At 42.5% G+C, this 23237-nt stretch overlaps 1 protein-coding gene across 1 annotated transcript; it reads right to left on the bottom strand.

Annotated features, from left to right (window-relative positions):
- Positions 1–3634: 3634 nt before the first annotated feature.
- On the bottom strand, positions 3635–19075 carry LOC138772368 (whey acidic protein-like). Its single transcript, XM_069952717.1, has 6 exons — positions 18952–19075; positions 15057–15242; positions 13160–13339; positions 10825–10962; positions 8789–8920; positions 3635–3987 (listed from the first exon to the last, which is right to left on the bottom strand). Exons 1-6 carry the CDS (start codon positions 19040–19042, stop codon positions 3929–3931), a joined length of 786 nt encoding a protein of 261 aa, XP_069808818.1. The 5' UTR covers positions 19043–19075; the 3' UTR covers positions 3635–3928.
- Positions 19076–23237: the final 4162 nt, after the last annotated feature.

The raw sequence follows: 23237 nt of genomic DNA, 5'->3' as shown, positions 1-23237 counted from the left end.
TCGTCCACCAGTTGTTCAGCTAGAATTGAGATGTCACTCCTAGTGGGTAAGGATTGAGTAAGGATCTTGAGATCCGCCAGAGATGCAGGTCTACTATCATCAAGGCCAGAAGTGCAGGAGGAGGACAAATGCAATGGTAGCTCCTGGGTACAGAGAGGAGGGTGCTGTGTAGCTTGTCTGAATATCGGTGGGGTGCCAACCAGGGAAGGAGGAATTGAGGGGTGAATGTCCAGCAACAGTCCCTTGGGTGGAGAGGAGCCTGCAAGGGCATGTACTAAGGCCACTGTGTGACCAAGTGCGGCCTGATTACGTGCAGGGGAGCCCCCCCACGAGGATCCTGAGGACCATGCAGGGGATAGGCCACCCTGTGTGCCCACCGGAGCTAGGGCAAGTGGGGGTGCGGGGGCTCCCTGGCTGAGGGGGGAAGAAGTGGGGGGGGGAGAACCATGCCAAGTCCTGGGCAGATTGCACCCATACGGGCGCCGCGGGGTTCAGTGCTGCAGCAGGGGGTGCAGTGACGGCCGCTTCTGGGGCAGTGAGGGGGGCGCCATCTTGGATTTGGGCCTCAACCTGCCGGGGGCTGTTATGAGCAGAGGGGCAGGAGGAGAGGGGCGCCAGACAGTGGGCACAGTCTAGAGGTACCTGATGGGGCCCCGGGCGCAGCTCTCCCACGGCTGATGGCGGTGTAGGTAGCTCCTGTGTCGCGTCTCCCGCGCCGTGCGTCCGGGCAAGATGGCCACCGGAGCCTGGAGGGGATGGTGAGGGGGAAGGGCGGGAGGCCTGTGCCGGATCCCCGTGGCAATGTTGTGGCCGGGAGGAGGCTGCCGGATCCTCCGGAGCGCGGGCAGCAGTGGATGGGGTGGCTGACCGTAAGCGGGCCGCTGAGGGGGTGACGGGCACAGGGTCCTCATGGCGGCGGCCATCTTCCTTCCCCTGCAACTCCGTCATCTGGTGTGAGGATGATGCCTCTGGCCGGAGGAAATAATGGCCAATTTCCCCCTGGGGTGAGCAGGCACGGGTGGAGGAGCCTCCCCTGAGCTTTCTGGAGGTTTTCCCCATGATTGAGGTGCAGGATGCCTTTGGATGGTGAATGGGCCTGGAGGAGCTCTGCAGAACACGTCCTCACAGCAGCATGGCTAGACACGCCCCGAGGACACTATTTTAACTGGTAAGTAACGTATGGACTGGAGCCATCTAGGGGGAGCTGAGCCCAGTGGGAGAAGATCACTCTTGGCAGTATTAATTCTATATCCCGATAATTTCCCATAATCCTCTAAAAAAGAAAGAATGCGTGGGATGCTATCCTGAGGGTTGTTGAGGAAAAGAAGGATATCATCGGCAAACAGAGTAAGCCGAACCATTTGGGACCCCACCGGAGGAACCAGGTTCTATCGCAGGCAAGAAATGAGACCACAGGTCTGATATTTATGGAGCCTGGAGTCCCAGCCCCAGACTTGATTAGGGCTGAGGCTCCAGGTCCTGCCAGATACAGAAAGCTAACTGGTAAGTCAGCTGTCAATCAATAATCAGTGCACACACCCAACACCTATGCTGAACAGCCAGGGGAGTGAAACCCTGGCCTCTGCTATAACAAAGAACAGCAGAGCTGAGTATGTGAAAAACATGTGAAGCATTATGGCTGAAAAAGCCAAGCCGAGCGCACGACCCGAGTCCTAACACCTACATTCTATGTCACCATTCTAAGACTACATTGTATATCACCATTCTAACCCTACATTCTATGTCACCATTCTAAGCCTACATTCTATGTCACCATTCTAAGCCTACATTCCATGTCACCATTCTAAGCCTACATTCTATGTCACCACTCTAAGCCTACATTGTATATCACCATTCTAAGCCTACATTTTATGTCACCATTCTCAGCCTACATTCTATGTCACCACTCTAAGCCTACATTGTATGTCACCATTCTAACCTTACATTCTATGTCACTATTCTAAGCCTACATTCTATGTCACCATTCTAAGCCTACATTCCATGTCACCATTCTAAGCCTACATTCTATGTCACCACTCTAAGCCTACATTGTATATCACCATTCTAACCCTTCATTCTATGTCACCATTCTAAGCCTACATTCTATGTCATCATTCTAACCCTACATTCTATGTCCCCATTCTAAGCCTACATTTTATGTCACCATTCTCAGCCTACATTCTATGTCACCACTCTAAGCCTACATTGTATGTCACCATTCTAACCTTACATTCTATGTCACTATTCTAAGCCTACATTCTATGTCACCATTTTAAGCCTACATTCTATGTCACCTCTCTAAGCCTACATTCTATGTCACCATTTTAAGCCTACATTCTATGTCACCTCTCTAAGCCTACATTCTATGTCACCATTTTAAGCCTACATTCTATGTCACTATTTTTAGCCTACATTCTGTCACCAATCTAAGCCTACATTTTATGTCACCATTCTAACCCTACATTCTATGTCACCATTCTAAGCTACATTGTATATCACCATTCTAAGCCTACATTTATGTCACCATTTTAAGCCTACATTGTTTATCACCATTCTAAACCTACATTTTATGTCACCATTCTAAGCCTACATTCTATGTCACCATTCTCAATGTACCTTCTATGTCACCAATCTTAGCCTACATTCTATGTCACCATTCTAAGCCTACATTGTATGTCACCCTTCTATGCCTACATTCTATGTTACCATTGTAAGCCTATATTCCATGTCACCATTCTAAGCCTACATTGTATATCACCATTATAAGCCTACATTGTATATCACCATTGTAAGCCTACATTTCATGTCACCATTCTAAACCAACATTCTATGTCACCATTCTCAATCTACTTTTTATGTCACCATTTTAAGCCTACATTCTATGTCACCATTCTAAGCCTACATTCTATGTCACCATTCAAAGACTACATTCTATGTCACCATTCTAAACCAACATTCTGTGTCATCATTCTAGGACTACATTCTATGTCACCATTCTAACCCTACATTCTATGTCACCAATCTATGCCTACATCCTCTGTCACCATTCTAAGCCTACATTCTATGTCACCATTCTAAGACTACATTGTATGTCATCATTCTAGGACTACATTCTATGTCACTATTCTAACCCTACATTGTATGTCATCATTGTAAGCCTACATTTTATGTCACCATTCTAAACCAACATTCTATGTCACCATTCTAGGACTACATTCTATGTCACCATTCTAACCCTACATTCTATGTCACCATTCTAAGCCTACATTCTATGTCACCAATCTATGCCTACATCCTCTGTCACCATTCTATGTCACCGTTCTAAGCCTACATTCTATGTCACCATTTTAGCCTACATTCTATGTCACCATTCTAAGCCTACATTCTATCTCAACATTCTAAGCCTACATTGTATATCACCATTCTAAGCCTACATTCTATGTCACCATTCTAAGCCTACATTCTATCTCAACATTCTAAGCTTACATTGTATAATACCATTCTAATATTGTTATGTGGGCTGGTGGGGTAGTTTGCGTGCCAGGGCTGATTTTTTTTTTTATCCCAGTCGCTGTCGATGACTGCAGTGTGTGAACGCGGTCTTAGTCAGTGGTAAAAGACCCCACATAATCTCTATTGTTTCTCCATCCTTTATTCATTCTTATTACACAGTAAAACACTTACAAAAAGCATGCAAGAACCCAGACAAATATATCCACAGTGATGGCAGGGTTATATACAGAGTAATGCACCCCCTGGGGTCTGACTGTAAACAATATAATACAGGTAACAAGGATTATAGGACAACCCGTAATGTGGTCCTTCAGTCTCATGCTTTATGACTGATGGGATCGGCACCGAGATTTTACACATCCAGCATCCTTGTATATAAATAAGCAGATATATAGTACAGGCAGCGAACACCTCTTCATCTTCCTCCTCCTTGAAGGAATATTGTAGCATTGCTTCTATGTAGGAAGGAAGGAACTGGAAGAGAAGACAGAGGAAGACATTAATGGGGCTTTTACAGTGTCCCCTATATCACCATTATACGATGTGAGTGTCACATATACATATTATATTATATTAGATGAGTGTCCCATATACATATTATATTATATTAGATGAGTGTCACATATACATATTATATTATATTAGATGTGCTTGTGTCCCATATACATATTATATTATATTAGATGAGTGTCCCATATACATATTATATTATATTAGATGAGTGTCACATATACATATTATGTTATATTATATTAGATGAGTGTCACATATACATATTATATTATATTAGATGTGCGTGTGTCCCATATACATATTATATTATATTAGATGAGTGTCCCATATACATATTATATTATATTAGATGTGCTTGTGTCCCATATACATATTATATTATATTAGATGAGTGTCCCATATACATATTATATTATATTAGATGAGTGTCCCATATACATATTATATTATATTAGATGAGTGTCCCATATACATATTATATTATATTAGATGAGTGTCCCATATACATATTATATTATATTAGATGAGTGTCCCATATACATATTATATTATATTAGATGAGTGTCCCATATACATATTATATTATATTAGATGAGTGTCCCATATACATATTATATTATATTAGATGTGCTTGTGTCCCATATACATATTATATTATATTAGATGAGTGTCCCATATACATATTATATTATATTAGATGTGCGTGTGTCCCATATACATATTATATTATATTAGATGAGTGTCCCATATACATATTATATTATATTAGATGAGTGTCCCATATACATATTATATTATATTAGATGTGCTTGTGTCCCATATACATATTATATTATATTAGATGAGTGTCACATATACATATTATGTTATATTATATTAGATGAGTGTCACATATACATATTATATTGTATTAGATGTGCGTGTGTCCCATATACATATTATATTAGATGAGTGTCCCATATACATATTATATTATATTAGATGAGTGTCCCATATACATATTATGTTATATTATATTAGATGAGTGTCCCATATACATATTATGTTATATTATATTAGATGAGTGTCCCATATACATATTATATTATATTAGATGAGTGTCCCATATACATATTATATTATATTAGATGAGTGTCCCATATACATATTATGTTATATTATATTAGATGAGTGTCCCATATACATATTATATTAGATGAGTGTCACATATACATATAATATTAGATTAGATGAGTGTCACATATATTATATTAGATTAGATGAGTGTCACATATGCATATTATATTAAATTAGATGAGTGTCACATATGCATATTATATTAAATTAGATGAGTGTCACATATTAGATTAGATTAGATGATTGTCACATATTATATTAGATGATTGTCACATATTATATTAGATTAGATTAGATGAGTGTCACATATACATATTATATTAGATGAGTGTCACATATTATATTATATTTTATTAGATGAGTCACATATTATATTATATTAGATTAGATGAGTGTGACATATACATATTATATTAGATGAGTGTCACATATACATATTATATTAGATGAGTGTCACATATACATATTAGATTAGATTAGATGAGTGTCACATATTATATTATATTTTATTAGATGATTGTCACATATTATATTATATTAGATGAGTGTCACATACATATTAGATGAGTGTCACATATACATATTATATTATATTAGATTAGTGTCACATATTAGATTAGATAAGTGTCACATATTATATTATATTAGATGAGTGTCACATATTATATTAGATGAGTGTCACATATTATATTATATTATATTAGATGAGTGTCACATATTATATTATAATAGATGAGTGTCACATATTATATTAGATTAGATGAGTGTCACATATACATATTATATTAGATGAGTGTCACATATTATATTATATTAGATGAGTGTCACATATTCATATTATATTAGATTAGATGAGTGTCATATATACATATTATATTAGATGAGTGTCACATATTATATTATATTAGATGAGTGTCACATATTATATTATATTAGATGAGTGTCACATATTCATATTATATTAGATTAGATGATTGTCACATATTATATTATATTAGATGAGTGTCACATATTCATATTATATTATATTAGATGAGATGATTGTCACATATGATATTAGATGAGTGTCACATATACATATTATATTAGATGAGTGTTACATACACATATTATATTATATTAGATGAGTGTTACATACACATATTATATTAGATTAGATGAGTGTCACATATACATATTATATTATATTAGATGAGTGTCACATATACATATTATATTATATTAGATGTGCGTGTGTCCCATATACATATTATATTATATTAGATGAGTGTCCCATATACATATTATATTATATTAGATGAGTGTCACATATACATATTATATTATATTAGATGAGTGTCACATATTATATTAGATGATTGTCACATATTATATTAGATTATATTAGATGAGTGTCACATATACATATTATATTAGATGAGTGTCACATATACATATTATATTAGATGAGTGTCACATATTATATTATATTTTATTAGATGAGTGTCACATATTATATTAGATTAGATTAGATGAGTGTCACATATACATATTATATTAGATGAGTGTCACATATACATATTAGATTAGATTAGATGAGTGTCACATATTATATTAGATGAGATGAGTGTCACATATTCATATTATATTAGATTAGATGAGTGTCACATATTATATTAGATGAGATGAGTGTCACATATTATATTATATTAGATGAGTGTCACATATACATATTATATTATATTAGTGTCACATATTATATTAGATTAGATGAGTGTCACATATTCATATTATATTAGATTAGATGAGTGTCATATATACATATTATATTAGATGAGTGTCACATATTATATTATATTAGATGAGTGTCACATATTCATATTATATTAGATTAGATGATTGTCACATATTATATTATATTAGATGAGTGTCACATATTCATATTATATTATATTAGATGAGTGTCACATATTCATATTATATTAGATGAGATGATTGTCACATATGATATTAGATGAGTGTCACATATACATATTATATTATATTAGATGAGTGTTACATACACATATTATATTAGATTAGATGAGTGTCACATATACATATTAGATGAGTGTCACATATACATATTATATTATATTAGATTAGTGTCACATATTATATTATATTATATTAGATGAGTGTCACATATTATATTATATTAGATGAGTGTCACATATTATATTAGATTAGATGAGTGTCACATATACATATTATATTATATTAGATTAGTGTCACATATTATATTATATTATATTAGATGAGTGTCACATATTATATTATATTAGATGAGTGTCACATATTATATTAGATTAGATGAGTGTCACATATACATATTATATTAGATTAGATGAGTGTCACATATACATATTAGATTAGATGAGTGTCACATATACATATTATATTAGATTAGATGAGTGTCACATATTATATTAGATTAGATGAGTGTCACATATACATATTATATTAGATTAGATGAGATGATTGTCACATATTATATTATATTAGATGTGTGTCACATATACATATTATATTATATTAGATGAGTGTCACATATACATATTAGATGAGTGTCACATATACATATTATATTATATTAGATTAGTGTCACATATTATATTATATTATATTAGATGAGTGTCACATATTATATTATATTAGATGAGTGTCACATATTATATTAGATTAGATGAGTGTCACATATACATATTATATTAGATTAGATGAGTGTCACATATACATATTAGATTAGATGAGTGTCACATATACATATTATATTAGATTAGATGAGATGATTGTCACATATTATATTATATTAGATGTGTGTCACATATACATATTATATTATATTAGATGAGTGTCACATATACATATTAGATGAGTGTCACATATACATATTATATTATATTAGATGAGTGTCACATATTCATATTATATTATATTAGATGAGTGTCACATATACATATTATATTATATTAGATGAGTGTCACATATTCATATTATATTATATTAGATGAGTGTCACATATTATATTATAAATTAGATTAGATTAGATGAGTGTCACATATTCATATACACATTATATCAGGGATCATATAAAGAACAACCTCCCCAATATAAAGTTCTTATCAGACTCCCTGTGATAGGAGCCCCAATAATAAAGGAGAGGCCTCTGCTGGCCCCTGGTGGTCATTCTTGGAACTGTACATTGCCTTGATTTTTTTCTATCACTTCATCCTGGGGATGCGCTGTCTATGGGACGGTAACCTGTGACTCTCCAGCTGTTACAAGACTACAACTCCCAGCATTCACTGGCTAGAGAGGGAGATGGAGAGCTGCCTTGCAGCAGCTAGAGAGCAGCATTGGAGAAGAGTGCTGTAAGCTAAGGTGGTAGGTAATAGCTGTAGAGAGTATGGGACTAACTGGAGAGGGTCCTGGACCCTGCTCTCCCCATTATATATGTTATATCACTCGGATACACCGTCACTATATAACCTGTTGGGGCTCAGACCTCTAGGACAATTAAAGGGATCCATGAAATATATATATGTATGAGATGCGGCTGGTCCCATCCCGGGATTGAAGCCTTTATGTAGCTATGACTGTAATGCGACACTATGGGATGTCTCACCATTTACTGCCCGGACGCATCTGTTTCCACACACTGAGCAGCACTTGTGCAGGGGGGCGCAGTCGTAGTCGGACGTGCAGGTCTTGTTCTCAGCGTCAGGAGGGCACTGTGCAGGGCAGTCACCAGCCCGGGCTAAGAAGGAAAAGCACAAACATGTAGTATGAGATGAGGATACTCTGTCCTGTGCACACAAGGAGCCGAGCTGCCCATTATATAACTTGTATACGGCATTTTTCACCAGTTTTCCCCCTGCTCCATCTATGATTCTTAGTTGCCCTTTAGTTTCTGTGATGTCTCCTCTAAGTATTTATAGCATGCCATCAGAAATAGCGGCAGTATGGAGGACATTATAGGGAGGTACTGTGCAGTCTAAGCTGTCACCAAGCCCCGGGGTGAGATCTAATATAGGGAACTCTGTGTCTCCCTGCAGTTTCTCTCCCCTCACTCCCCACCCCTCCCCTCTCCATTGACTTGTATGGTCAGTCATTGACCATTTTTACCAGAGAACAAAAGCATTTTTCTATGTTCTGGAAGCACAGACAGATATATGACAGGTCCCATGTGTCTCCTGACCTCTATATAACAGTCTAAGCAGTCTGGAAGCACAGACAGATATAGGACAGGTCTCATGTGTCTCCCAACCTCTATATAACAGTGTCAGCAGTCTGGAAGCACAGACAGATATATGATAGGTCCCATGTGTCTCCCAACCTCTATATAACAGTCTAAGCAGTCTGGAAGCACAGACAGATATAGGACAGGTCTCATGTGTCTCCCGACCTCTATATAACAGTCTAAGCAGTCTGGAGGCACAGACAGATATATGACAGGTCCCATGTGTCTCCTGACCTCTATATAACAGTCTAAGCAGTCTGGAAGCACAGACAGATATATGACAGGTCCCATGTGTCTCCTGACCTCTATATAACAGTCTAAGCAGTCTGGAAGCACAGACAGATATATGACAGGTCCCATGTGTCTCCTCACCTCTATATAACAGTCTAAGCAGTCTGGAAGCACAGACAGATATAGGACAGGTCTCATGTGTCTCCCGACCTCTATATAACAGTGTCAGCAGTCTGGAAGCACAGACAGATATAGGACAGGTCTCATGTGTCTCCCGACCTCTATATAACAGTGTCAGCAGTCTGGAAGCACAGACAGATATATGACAGGTCCCATGTGTCTCCTGACCCCTATATAACAGTCTAAGCAGTCTGGAGGCACAGACAGATATATGACAGGTCCCATGTGTCTCCTGACCTCTATATAACAGTCTAAGCAGTCTGGAAGCACAGACAGATATATGACAGGTCCCATGTGTCTCCTGACCTCTATATAACAGTCTAAGCAGTCTGGAAGCACAGACAGATATATGACAGGTCCCATGTGTCTCCTCACCTCTATATAACAGTCTAAGCAGTCTGGAAGCACAGACAGATATAGGACAGGTCTCATGTGTCTCCCGACCTCTATATAACAGTGTCAGCAGTCTGGAAGCACAGACAGATATAGGACAGGTCTCATGTGTCTCCCGACCTCTATATAACAGTGTCAGCAGTCTGGAAGCACAGACAAGATATATGACAGGTCCCATGTGTCTCCTGACCTCTATATAACAGTCTAAGCAGTCTGGAGGCACAGACAGATATATGACAGGTCCCATGTGTCTCCTGACCTCTATATAACAGTCTAAGCAGTCTGGAAGCACAGACAGATATATGACAGGTCCCATGTGTCTCCTGACCTCTATGTAACAGTGTCAGCAGTCTGGAAGCACAGACAGATATAGGACAGGTCTCATGTGTCTCCCGACCTCTATATAACAGTGTCAGCAGTCTGGAAGCACAGACAAATATAGGACAGGTCCCATGTGTCTCCTGACCTCTATATAACAGTGTACGCAGTCTGAAACATACATTACAGCTGGCAGATCTGCTCTATTGTGTGATGTTAGAGGGGGACTCTCACCTTATCATGTATGGGGCAGAATGGATGCCGGTTCCCCACCTCTAGGATCCCCCCACCCCCCGTACCTGTAAGAGCTTCCCGACATTCCCATCGGCAGATGTTGGGGCAGCAGAGGAGGCCGTCCAGGCACGACGTCTCATCACAGAATTTCCTTTCCTCTATGCCACAGAAAGGAATCTCTTCTTGAGGACAGAAGCCTTTACCTGGGAGGATAAACCGGGTCACTCTACTTATCATAGCGTCATATAGTCTCCCCTCCCAGGAAGCAGGGGCACCCGCCCATGTATACAGAGGCCTCATATGTACACAGGCCCCATCTGTACAGGCCCCATGTATACACAGGCCCCATCTGTACAGAGGCCTCATCTGTACACAGGCCCCATCCATACACAGGCCTCATCTGTACACAGGCCCCATCTATAAACAGGCCCCATCTGTACACAGTCCCTATACACGGACCCCATCTATACACAGGCCTCATCTGTACACAGGCCCCATCTATACACAGGCCCCATCTGTACACAGGCCTCATCTGTACACAGGCCCCATCTGTACACAGGCCTCATCTGTACACAGGCCCCATCTATACACAGGCCCCATCTGTATACAGTCCGTATACACAGACCCCATCTATACACAGGCCCCATGTATACACAGTCCCTATACACAGACCCCATCTATACACAGGCCCCATCTGTACACAGTCCGTATACACAAAACCTATCTATACACAGGCCCCATCTGTACACAGTCCGTATACACAGACCCCATCTATACACAGGCCCCATGTATACACAGTCCCTATACACAGACCCCATCTGTACACAGTCCCTATACACGGACCCCATCTATACACAGGCCCAATCTGTACACAGGCCCCATCTGTACACAGGCCTCATCTGTACACAGGCCTCATCTGTACACAGGCCCCATCTATACACAGGCTCCATCTGTACACAGGCCTCATCTGTACACAGGCCCCATCTGTACACAGGCCCCATCTATACACAGGCCCCATCTGTATACAGTCCGTATACACAGACCCCATCTATACACAGGCCCCATGTATACACAGTCCCTATACACAGACCCCATCTATACACAGGCCCCATCTGTACACAGTCCGTATACACAAAACCTATCTATACACAGGCCCCATCTGTACACAGTCCGTATACACAGACCCCATCTATACACAGGCCCATCTGTACACAGTCCGTATACACAAAACCTATCTATACACAGGCCCCATCTGTACACAGTCCGTATACACAGACCCCATCTATACACAGACCCCATCTATACACAGGCCCCATGTATACACAGTCCCTATACACAGACCCCATCTATACACAGGCCCCATCTGTACACAGGCCTCATCTGTACAGAGGCCCCATCTGTACACAGGCCTCATGTGTACACAGGTCCCATCTATACACAGGCCCCATCTGTACACAGTCCGTATACACAGACCCCATCTATACACAGGCCCCATGTATACACAGTCCCTATACACAGACCCCATCTATACACAGGCCCCATCTGTACACAGTCCGTATACACAAAACCTATCTATACACAGGCCCCATCTGTACACAGTCCGTATACACAAAACCTATCTATACACAGGCCCCATCTGTACACAGTCCGTATACACAGACCCCATCTATACACAGACCCCATCTATACACAGGCCCCATGTATACACAGTCCCTATACACAGACCCCATCTATACACAGGCCCCATCTGTACACAGTCCGTATACACAGACCCCATCTATACACAGACCCCATCTATACACAGGCCCCATGTATACACAGTCCCTATACACAGACCCCATCTATACACAGGCCCCATGTATACACAGTCCCTATACACAGACCCCATCTATACACAGGCCCCATGTATACACAGTCCCTATACACAGACCCCATCTATACACAGGCCCCATCTGTACACAGGCCCCATCTATACACAGTCCGTATACACAGACCCCATCTATACACAGGCCCCATGTATACACAGTCCCTATACACAGACCCCATCTATACACAGGCCCCATGTATACACAGTCCCTATACACAGACCCCATCTATACACAGGCCCCATGTATACACAGTCCCTATACACAGACCCCATCTATACACAGGCCCCATCTGTACACAGGCCCCATCTATACACAGGCCCCATCTGTACACAGACCCCATCTATACACAGGCCCCATGTATACACAGTCCCTATACACAGACCCCATCTATACACAGACCCCATCTATACACAGGCCCCATGTATACACAGACCCCATCTATACACAGGCCCCATCTGTACACAGGCCCCATATGGATATGTGAAAATATTTTTCCATAGGGGACGTCATCCGTTCCCTGTGATGGACTTACGCGCTGCGGTCTCCACGACTGCTTTTCCAATATCGTTTAGAGTCGGCGTGCACGTTTTTCGACAACCTTTTTTGCAGCACTTTTTATTTCCAGGACATTCAGCATCGGTGGAGCAATAATCGTTACATCGTTCAGTGGGAGCGAAGGCCGATTCATATGATGGACAGACGCCGGGCTTATCTGAGGACAGAACGGACATGGCATTTCTCATAGACTGAAAATACATTGATTTTTTTTTCCCTTCTTGTGTCCCTCTTCGCGGGTGGGGAGATTCAGGGATGGGAAGGTATGGGGGTGGAGTGGAAAATAAGAGGAATATTTGTGCAGTCTTTTTTTACTGTGTATGATGACTTGTTGTTGGAAAAATAAAATGTCTTAAAAGCAAAATAAATTGAATTATGGCGGCAAAGAGACATACCAACGTATCTGTGCTTGGAACGGCATATGTCCATTCACTTCAATGGCCTGAGCATAGCCAAGTGTGCCAGATAACCCAAACATAGCCAAGTGTGTCAGATAGTCTGAGCATAGCCAAGTGTGTCAGATAGCCCTAGCATAGCCAAGTGTGCCAAATAGCCTAAGCATAGCCAAGTGTGCCAAATAGCCCGAGCATAGCCAAGTGTGCCAGATAGCACCAGCATAGCCAAGTGTGCCAAATGGCCCTAGTATAGCCAAGATTGCCAGATAACCCCAGCATAGCCAAGTGTGCCAGATAGCCCGAGCATAGCCAAGTGTGCCAGATAGCCCGAGCATAGCCAAGTGTGCCAGATAGCCCGAGCATAGCCAAGTGTGCCAGATAGCCCGAGCATAGCCAAGTCTTCCAGATAACCCAAGCATAGCCAAGTGTGCCAGATAGCCTGAGTATAGCCAAGTGTGCCAGATAACCCCAGCATAGCCAAGTGTGCCAGATAACCCAAGCATAGCCAAGTGTGCCAGATAACCCCAGCATAGCCAAGTGTGCCAGATAACCCCAGCATAGCCAAGTGTGCCAGATAACCCCAGCATAGCCAAGTGTGCCAGATAACCCCAGCATAGCCAAGTGTGCCAGATAACCCCAGCATAGCCAAGTGTGCCAGATAACCCCAGCATAGCCAAGTGTGCCAGATAGAGAGGATACAATGACCCAAACTAGCGGATTACACTCCGGCCATTGAAATGAATGGGGCCCATGCTGATAGCACAGATACCGCGGCATGCCATGCTTATAGTTTCCCAATCTGGTGTGAATGAGCCCTAAGCAGGAGGCAGTAACGCTGTATCATACATAGATAACTTGGTCAATGCTCCCAGATCCATCATGATGATGCAGAAGAGGGGGATTTCTAATAATATCAATCATCTGGTAGCGATCCCAAGTCACAGCTTGCACTATAGTTCCAATCCTGCAGGCATCAGGCTATGTTCACACAATCTACATTTTATTTTATACTGCAATGCAACAACTGCCTTTGTTTGTTAGGTCCATCTCCCCTCCGAGAAGTGGGTAGAATTATATGCAATATTCCATGCTTTAGAGTCGGTATTAAGGAAAAGAGATCGCTCCCCATTTTTCTGGCTTTTTATTGCTTTTTTCTCTACGTATCCAGACCGGAGACTGTTCCAAGGATTCGGAGGGTGTAGCGATCACGGATGAACTGACTACGAGCTAATACTGGGCGTTGTACTGTAGTGAGGGTGGAGGTTCGCCACTCACCAAGTGTAAGTGTCTTAGTTTTGGTTTTTAAGTGTATCCAGAATTTTTTTTCTGACAGAGACTTGCCGCTCCCAAGGTATACTTTTTTCTGTTTTATCATTTATTGTGTGAACATAGGCTTATAGTGCTCATCCCATGCTACATGTTGTAGGTGTGGCCCCTATGATGTGGATGGCAGATGCCCGGCTGGCGGTGACTACTTACCCTGCGGGGGCGGTTTGCACATGGAGTGGCAGTTATCGGGGCAGCACATATTGTTCCCCTTGCAGTCCTTGTCACTGGTGCACAGGGTGTGGCATATATCGTTCTCCGGCTTGATGTAATACCTCTGCAGGGGGCAATTTCTGGCCCCTCCGTTGTCTTTGATCCTGATGAAGTTATAATTCGAAACTGAAAAAAAAAATGATTAAACAAATATAATAGTTATTAAAAAAGCTGAATACATCTATAGTATATGTGCGTTAGGCCGTGTTCACACTGCGTTTCTGCTGTCCAATTTATCATATCTGTTTTATGAATAAATACGGACGCAAAAACAGCCGCATGCCATCCGGCAGGATCTGTTTTCCATTGACTTCCATTATTTAAAACACGGATCGAATGGATTGAGCTTTTTTTTTGTTTCTTTAATATAAAATTTTCACATACACAAAAAATGTGGTTGACCAGGGTATGTTGAAATGTAACCTTCAAAAAATTGGGGTTGGAGAAGCCAGACATGAGCGCTGGGCACATAGGGTAACTTATCCCTTAGGTCCTCGCTGGGCACAGAGGGTAACTTATCCCTTAGGTCCTCGCTGGGCTGGTAGGATAACTCATCACTAAGGTCCTCGCTGGGCTCATAGAGTGACTCATCCCTAAGGTCCTCGTTCGGCTGGTAGGGTAACTCATCCCTAAGGTCCTCGTTCGGCTGGTAGGGTAACTCATCCCTAAGATCCTCGCTGGGCTCGTAGGGTAACGCATCCCTAAGGTCCTCGCTGGGCAGGTAGGGTAACTCATCCCTAAGGTCCTCGTTGGGCTGGTAGGGTAACTCATCCCTAAGGTTCACGCTGGGCTCGTAGGGTAACGCATCCCTAAGGTCCTCACTGGGCTAGTAAGGTAACTCATCTCTAAAGTCCTTGCTGGGTTCATAGAGTGACTCATCCCTAAAGTTCTCGCTAGGCTCGTAGGGTAACTCATCTCTAAGGTCCTCACTGGGCTGGTAGGGGAACTCATCCCGAAGGTCCTCGCTGGGCTGGTAGGGTAACTCATCCCTAAGATCCTTGCTGGGCTGGTAGGGTAACTCATACCTAAGGTCCTCGCTGAGCTTGTAGGGTAACTCATCCCTAAGGTCCTTGCTGAGCTTGTAGGGTAACTCATCCCTAAGGTCCTCGCTGGACTTGTAAGGTAAATCATCCCTAAGGTCCTCACTGGGCTCGTAGGCTAACTCATCCCTAAGGCTTTCGCTGGGCTGGTAGGGTAACTCATCCCAAAGGTCCTCCCTGGGCTCATAGGGTAACTCATCCCTAAGGTCCAAGCTGGGCTGGTAGGGTGACTCATCTCTAAGGTCCTCTCTGGGCTCGTAGGGTGACTCATCTCTAAGGTCCTCGCTGGGCTCGTAGGGTGACTCATCTCTAAGGTCCTCGCTGGACTCATAGGGCACCCATCCCCAAGGTCCTCGCTGGGCTCGTAGGGTGACTCATCCCTAAGGTCCTCCCTGGGCTCATAGGGTAACTCATCCCTAAGGTCCAAGCTGGGCTGGTAGGGTGACTCATCTCTAAGGTCCTCGCTGGGCTCGTAGGGTGACTCATCTCTAAGGTCCTCGCTGGGCTCGTAGGGTAACCCATCCCCAAGGTCCTCGCTGGGCTCGTAGGGTGACTCATCCCTAAGGTCCTCCCTGGGCTCGTAGGGTGACTCATCCCTAAGGTCCTCCCTGGGCTCATAGGGTAACTCATCCCTAAGGTCCAAGCTGGGCTATTAGGGTGACTCATCTCTAAGGTCCTCGCTGGGCTCGTAGGGTGACTCATCTCTAAGGTCCTCGCTGGGCTCGTAGGGTAACCCATCCCCAAGGTCCTCGCTGGGCTCGTAGGGTGACTCATCTCTAAGGTCCTCGCTGGACTCATAGGGCAACCCATCCCCAAGGTCCTCGCTGGGCTCGTAGGGTAACTCATCTCTAAGGTCCTCGCTGGGCTTGTAGGGTGACTCATCTCTAAGGTCCTCGCTGGGCTCGTAGGGTGACTCATCTCTAAGGTCCTCGCTGGGCTCGTAGGGTGACTCATCTCTAAGGTCCTCGCTGGGCTCGTAGGGTAACTCATCCCTAAGGTCCAAGCTGGGCTGGTAGGGTGACTCATCTCTAAGGTCCTCGCTGGGCTCGTAGGGTAACTCATCCCTAAGGTCCTCGCTGGGCTCGTAGGGTAACTCATCCCTAAGGTCCTCGCTGGACTCGTAGGGTAACTCATCCCTAAGGTCCTCGCTGGGCTGGTAGGGTGACTCATCCCTAAGGTCCTCGCTGGGCTCGTAGGGTAACTCATCCCTAAGGTCCTCGCTGGGCTCGTAGGGTAACTCATCCCTAAGGTCCTCGCTGGGCTCGTAGGGTAACTCATCCCTAAGGTCCTCGCTGGACTCGTAGGGTAACTCATCCCTAAGGTCCTCGCTGGGCTGGTAGGGTGACTCATCCCTAAAGTCCTCGCTGGGCTTGTAGGGTGACTCATCTCTAAGGTCCTCGCTGGGCTCGTAGGTTGACTCATCTCTAAGGTCCTCGCTGGGCTCGTAGGGTAACTCATCCCTAAGGTCCTCGCTGGGCTCGTAGGGTAACTCATCCCTAAGGTCCTCGCTGGACTCGTAGGAAAACTCATCCCTAAGGTCCTCGCTGGGCTCGTAGGGTGACTCATCTCTAAGGTCCTCGCTGGGCTGGTAGGGTGACTCATCCCTAAGGTCCTCGCTGGGCTCGTAGGGTAACTCATCCCTAAGGTCCTCGCTGGGCTCGTAGGGTAACTCATCCCTAAGGTCCTCGCTGGGCTCGTAGGGTGACTCATCCCTAAGGTCCTCGCTGGGCTGGTAGGGTATCTTTTCCCCAAGGTCCTCGCTGGGCTCGTAGGGTGACTCATCCCTAAGGTCCTCGCTGGGCTCGTAGGGTGACTCATCTCTAAGGTCCTCGCTGGGCTCGTAGGGTGACTCATCTCTAAGGTCCTCGCTGGGCTCGTAGGGTAACTCATCCCTAAGGTCCAAGCTGGGCTGGTAGGGTGACTCATCTCTAAGGTCCTCGCTGGGCTCGTAGGGTAACTCATCCCTAAGGTCCTTGCTGGGCTCGTAGGTTAACTCATCCCTAAGTTCCTCGCTGGACTCGTAGGGTAACTCATCCCTAAGGTCCTCGCTGGGCTGGTAGGGTGACTCATCCCTAAGGTCCTCGCTGGGCTCGTAGGGTAACTCATCCCTAAGGTCCTCGCTGGGCTCGTAGGGTAACTCATCTCTAAGGTCCTCGCTGGGCTCGTAGGGTGACTCATCTCTAAGGTCCTCGCTGGGCTCGTAGGGTGACTCATCTCTAAGGTCCTCGCTGGGCTCGTAGGGTGACTCATCTCTAAGGTCCTCGCTGGGCTCGTAGGGTGACTCATCTCTAAGGTCCTCGCTGGGCTCGTAGGGTGACTCATCTCTAAGGTCCTCGCTGGGCTCGTAGGGTAACTCATCTCTAAGGTCCTCGCTGGGCTCGTAGGGTAACTCATCCCTAAGGTCCTCGCTGGGCTCGTAGGGTAACTCATCCCTAAGGTCCTCGCTGGACTTGTAGGGTAACTCATCCCTAAGGTCCTCGCTGGGCTGGTAGGGTGACTCATCCCTAAGGTCCTCGCTGGGCTCGTAGGGTGACTCATCCCTAAGGTCCTCGCTGGACTCGTAGGGTAACTCATCCCTAAGGTCCTCGCTGGGCTGGTAGGGTATCTTTTCCCCAAGGTCCTATACAGCTTTAGGCGCACCATATAACATATAGATATAAAACACTTAATATGAGATCATATAAGTTGGAGCCAGAGAAGAGATCTGTACATCTCCAATGCTAGGTATAGAATAGTAACTATATGACTGAGAGGTACAAGAGCTGTAATAAAGAGTGAAGGTTTCTGACACCTACCATGATCATTGTTCTTTATGGACGCAGCGAAGATCAGAGAACAAAGAGGAAGCAGCGAGAGAAGAAGGGAGACGAGTCCTGTGTTCTTCATGGTGGCAATGTTTTCTTCTCCACCTGTACCAGGCCAATATATACCTGCTCAGATCCCGGGATTGTCAGGATGGGCGGTGGCATGTGCGGGTGTGACGGCCTATGGGCACCTAGTGATGTAGCATCTTCCAGCAAACGTCCTCCTAGACAGGTGACTCAACAACTCTGCAATTTGGGTCACTTGGAACAATAGAGGAGCAGTAGTAGCACATAACTCTATGAAGTATGTACAGTCATGGTTACAACGAGTAAAATGGGACAACAGTGGAAAACCATGGGCAAAAGCAGGCAGAGCAGCCGCAATGGGGCCCCCCAATAAGGAGACCCATGTCCACTTCAAGGTTCAGTGTGTATTATAGCAAGATCACTGGGAGGCCAAGACAAGGAGGACAAAGTACACAAGCTAGAATAGAGTCATAGAGATGACCAGAACTACAGGAGGTTTGGGTTTGTAAAACATAGAACACTCTGCGTTTGACTCCCAGTGGCTGGAGAAGATGGATGCCACCCCAGGGAAAGATGGTCACAGCCTATGGCCCTAGGGCGTTATCCAACTTTCCCAGCTATTGGCTCATGGCTAATCATATGTCTTCTGTGATCTGAGGAAGCCAGCCCAGCTCTGGTTTCCCCTATGGGACCCCAATAGTGTAGAACCCCAAAGAGTGACGTAGACCCAACAATGGGAAGAAATGGTCAGATATAAAAATTCAGTTTTGTATCAAAATTGAAATTGATAATAATCACCGGTTTTGTACATCCATAATATGTCACATCCCTGGTGCACAGATATGTAGGTGATCAGAGCTCTAACCCCCCCCAACCCAACACCCAGCGGAACACAATGGCCACGGCACAGTAGTAGGCACTGCACCCCTCTCAGCCCCTTTATTCTGCTGACTGACGAAGGGGCCGGGGATCTATCCTCACTGTTAGTATATAGATGGGCTATCCTGAGGTAGGGGCCCGGGGATCTATCCTCACTGTTAGTATATAGATTGGCTATCCTGAGCTAGGGGCCGGGATCTATCCTCACTGTAAGTATATAGATGGGCTATCCTGAAGAAGGAGTTGGGGGTCTATCCACACTGTTAGTATATAGATTGGCTATCCTGAGGTAGGGGCCGGGGATCTATCCTCACTGTTAGTATATAGATGGGCTATCCTGAGGTAGGGCCCGGGGATCTATCCTCACTGTTAGTATATAGATGGGCTATCCTGAGGTAGGGGCCCGGGGTCTATCCTCACTGTTAGTATATAGATGGGCTATCCTGAGGTAGGGCCCGGGGTCTATCCTCACTGTTAGTATATAGATGGGCTATCCTGAGGTATGGGGCCGGGGGTCTATCCTCACTGTTAGTATATAGATGGGCTATCCTGAGGTATGGGGCCAGGGTCTATCCTCACTGTTAGTATATAGATGGGCTATCCTGAGGTAGGGGCCCGGGGTCTATCCTCACTGTTAGTATATAGATGGGCTATCCTGAGGTAGGGGCCGGGGGTCTATCCTCACTGTTAGTATATTGATGGGTTATCCTGAGGTATGGGCCGGGGGTCTATCTTCACTGTTAGTATATAGATGGGCTATCCTGAGGTAGGGGCCAGGGTCTATCCTCACTGTTAGTATATAGATGGGCTATAGATGGTGCTGTGCGGCCACCAGGACAGGGGAATAATTTTTTGGCCCGATGCTGGATTTCTTCTGGTTTGAGCACAGACTGGTTGTGAGCCGTGTTCACACACGACTGTCCGTCCCATCTCAGCAGGTTACTGTAATAACCAGGTCTGGAAATAAGCGTCGGCGGAGAACGTAAGAAGACAAAGACATGGAATGTAGACGATCAATGGTGATCTTATATTATTATACTATTGGTGTGTGATTATACTATTGGTGTGTGATTATACTATTGGTGTGTGATTATATTATTGGTGTGTGTGATTATACTATTGGTGTGTGATTATACTATTGGTGTGTGATTATACTATTGGTGTGTGTGATTATACTATTGGTGTGTGATTATATTATTGGTGTGTGATTATACTATTGGTGTGTGATTATACTATTGGTGTGTGTGATTATACTATTGGTGTGTGATTATATTATTGGTGTGTGATTATACTATTGGTGTGTGTGATTATATTATTGGTGTGTGATTATACTATTGGTGTGTGATTATACTATTGGTGTGTGTGATTATACTATTGGTGTGTGATTATATTATTGGTGTGTGATTATATTATTGGTGTGTGATTATATTATTGGTGTGTGATTATATTATTGGTGTGTGATTATATTATTGGTTTGTGTGATTATATTATTGGTGTGTGATTATATTATTGGTTTGTGTGATTATATTATTGGTGTGTGATTATATTATTGGTGTGTGATTATACTATTGGTGTGTGATTATACTATTGGTGTGTGATTATACTATTGGTGTGTGATTATATTATTGGTGTGTGATTATACTATTGGTGTGTGATTATACTATTGGTGTGTGTGATTATACTATTGGTGTGTGATTATACTATTGGTGTGTGTGATTATACTATTGGTGTGTGATTATATTATTGGTGTGTGATTATATTATTGGTGTGTGATTATATTATTGGTGTGTGATTATATTATTGGTGTGTGATTTTATTATTGGTGTGTGATTATACTATTGGTGTGTGATTATACTATTGGTGTGTGTGATTATACTATTGGTGTGTGTGATTATACTATTGGTGTGTGATTATACTATTGGTGTGTGATTATACTATTGGTGTGTGATTATATTATTGGTGTGTGATTATATTATTGGTGTGTGATTATATTATTGGTGTGTGATTATATTATTGGTGTGTGATTATACTATTGGTGTGTGATTATATTATTGGTTTGTGTGATTATACTATTGGTGTGTGTGATTGTATTATTGGTGTGTGATTATACTATTGGTGTGTGTGATTGTATTATTGGTGTGTGATTATACTATTGGTGTGTGATTATACTATTGGTGTGTGATTATATTATTGGTGTGTGATTATATTATTGGTGTGTGATTATATTATTGGTTTGTGTGATTATATTATTGGTGTGTGATTATATTATTGGTTTGTGTGATTATATTATTGGTGTGTGATTATATTATTGGTGTGTGATTATACTATTGGTGTGTGATTATACTATTGGTGTGTGTGATTATACTATTGGTGTGTGATTATACTATTGGTGTGTGTGATTATACTATTGGTGTGTGATTATATTATTGGTGTGTGATTATATTATTGGTGTGTGATTATATTATTGGTGTGTGATTATACTATTGGTGTGTGTGATTATATTATTGGTGTGTGTGATTATACTATTGGTGTGTGATTATACTATTGGTGTGTGATTATACTATTGGTGTGTGATTATATTATTGGTGTGTGATTATACTATTGGTGTGTGATTATATTATTGGTGTGTGTGATTATACTATTGGTGTGTGATTGTACTATTGGTGTGTGATTATATTATTGGTGTGTGATTATACTATTGGTGTGTGTGATTATATTATTGGTGTGTGATTATACTATTGGTGTGTGATTATACTATTGGTGTGTGTGATTATATTATTGGTGTGTGATTATACTATTGGTGTGTGATTATACTATTGGTGTGTGTGATTATATTATTGGTGTGTGTGATTATATTATTGGTGTGTGATTATACTATTGGTGTGTGATTATATTATTGGTGTGTGTGATTATATTATTGGTGTGTGTGATTATACTATTGGTGTGTGATTATACTATTGGTGTGTGATTATATTATTGGTGTGTGTGATTATATTATTGGTGTGTGATTATACTATTGGTGTGTGATTATACTATTGGTGTGTGTGATTATATTATTGGTGTGTGTGATTATATTATTGGTGTGTGATTATACTATTGGTGTGTGTGATTATACTATTGGTGTGTGATTATACTATTGGTGTGTGATTATACTATTGGTGTGTGTGATTATACTATTGGTGTGTGATTATACTATTGGTGTGTGATTATATTATTGGTGTGTGATTATACTATTGGTGTGTGTGATTATACTATTGGTGTGTGTGATTGTATTATTGGTGTGTGTGATTGTATTATTGGTGTGTGATTATATTATTGGTGTGTGATTATACTATTGGTGTGTGATTATACTATTGGTGTGTGATTATACT

The sequence above is a fragment of the Dendropsophus ebraccatus genome, chromosome 14 (assembly GCF_027789765.1).
Source record: "Dendropsophus ebraccatus isolate aDenEbr1 chromosome 14, aDenEbr1.pat, whole genome shotgun sequence".
Classification (NCBI taxonomy): Eukaryota; Metazoa; Chordata; class Amphibia; order Anura; family Hylidae; genus Dendropsophus; species Dendropsophus ebraccatus.
This window is presented reverse-complemented; position numbering and strand designations above follow the sequence as displayed.

Coding starts and splice junctions, on each gene's coding strand:
- LOC138772368 (XM_069952717.1), bottom strand. CDS start 19,042: ATGAAGAACACAGGACTCGTCTCCCTTCTTCTCTCGCTGCTTCCTCTT. Junction 13,340..15,056: donor GTGCAAACCGCCCCCGCAGG/GTAAGTAGTCAC, acceptor TTCTGTCCTCAG/ATAAGCCCGGCGTCTGTCCA. Junction 3,988..8,788: donor ATGCGTCCGGGCAGTAAATG/GTGAGACATCCC, acceptor CTTCTCTTCCAG/TTCCTTCCTTCCTACATAGA.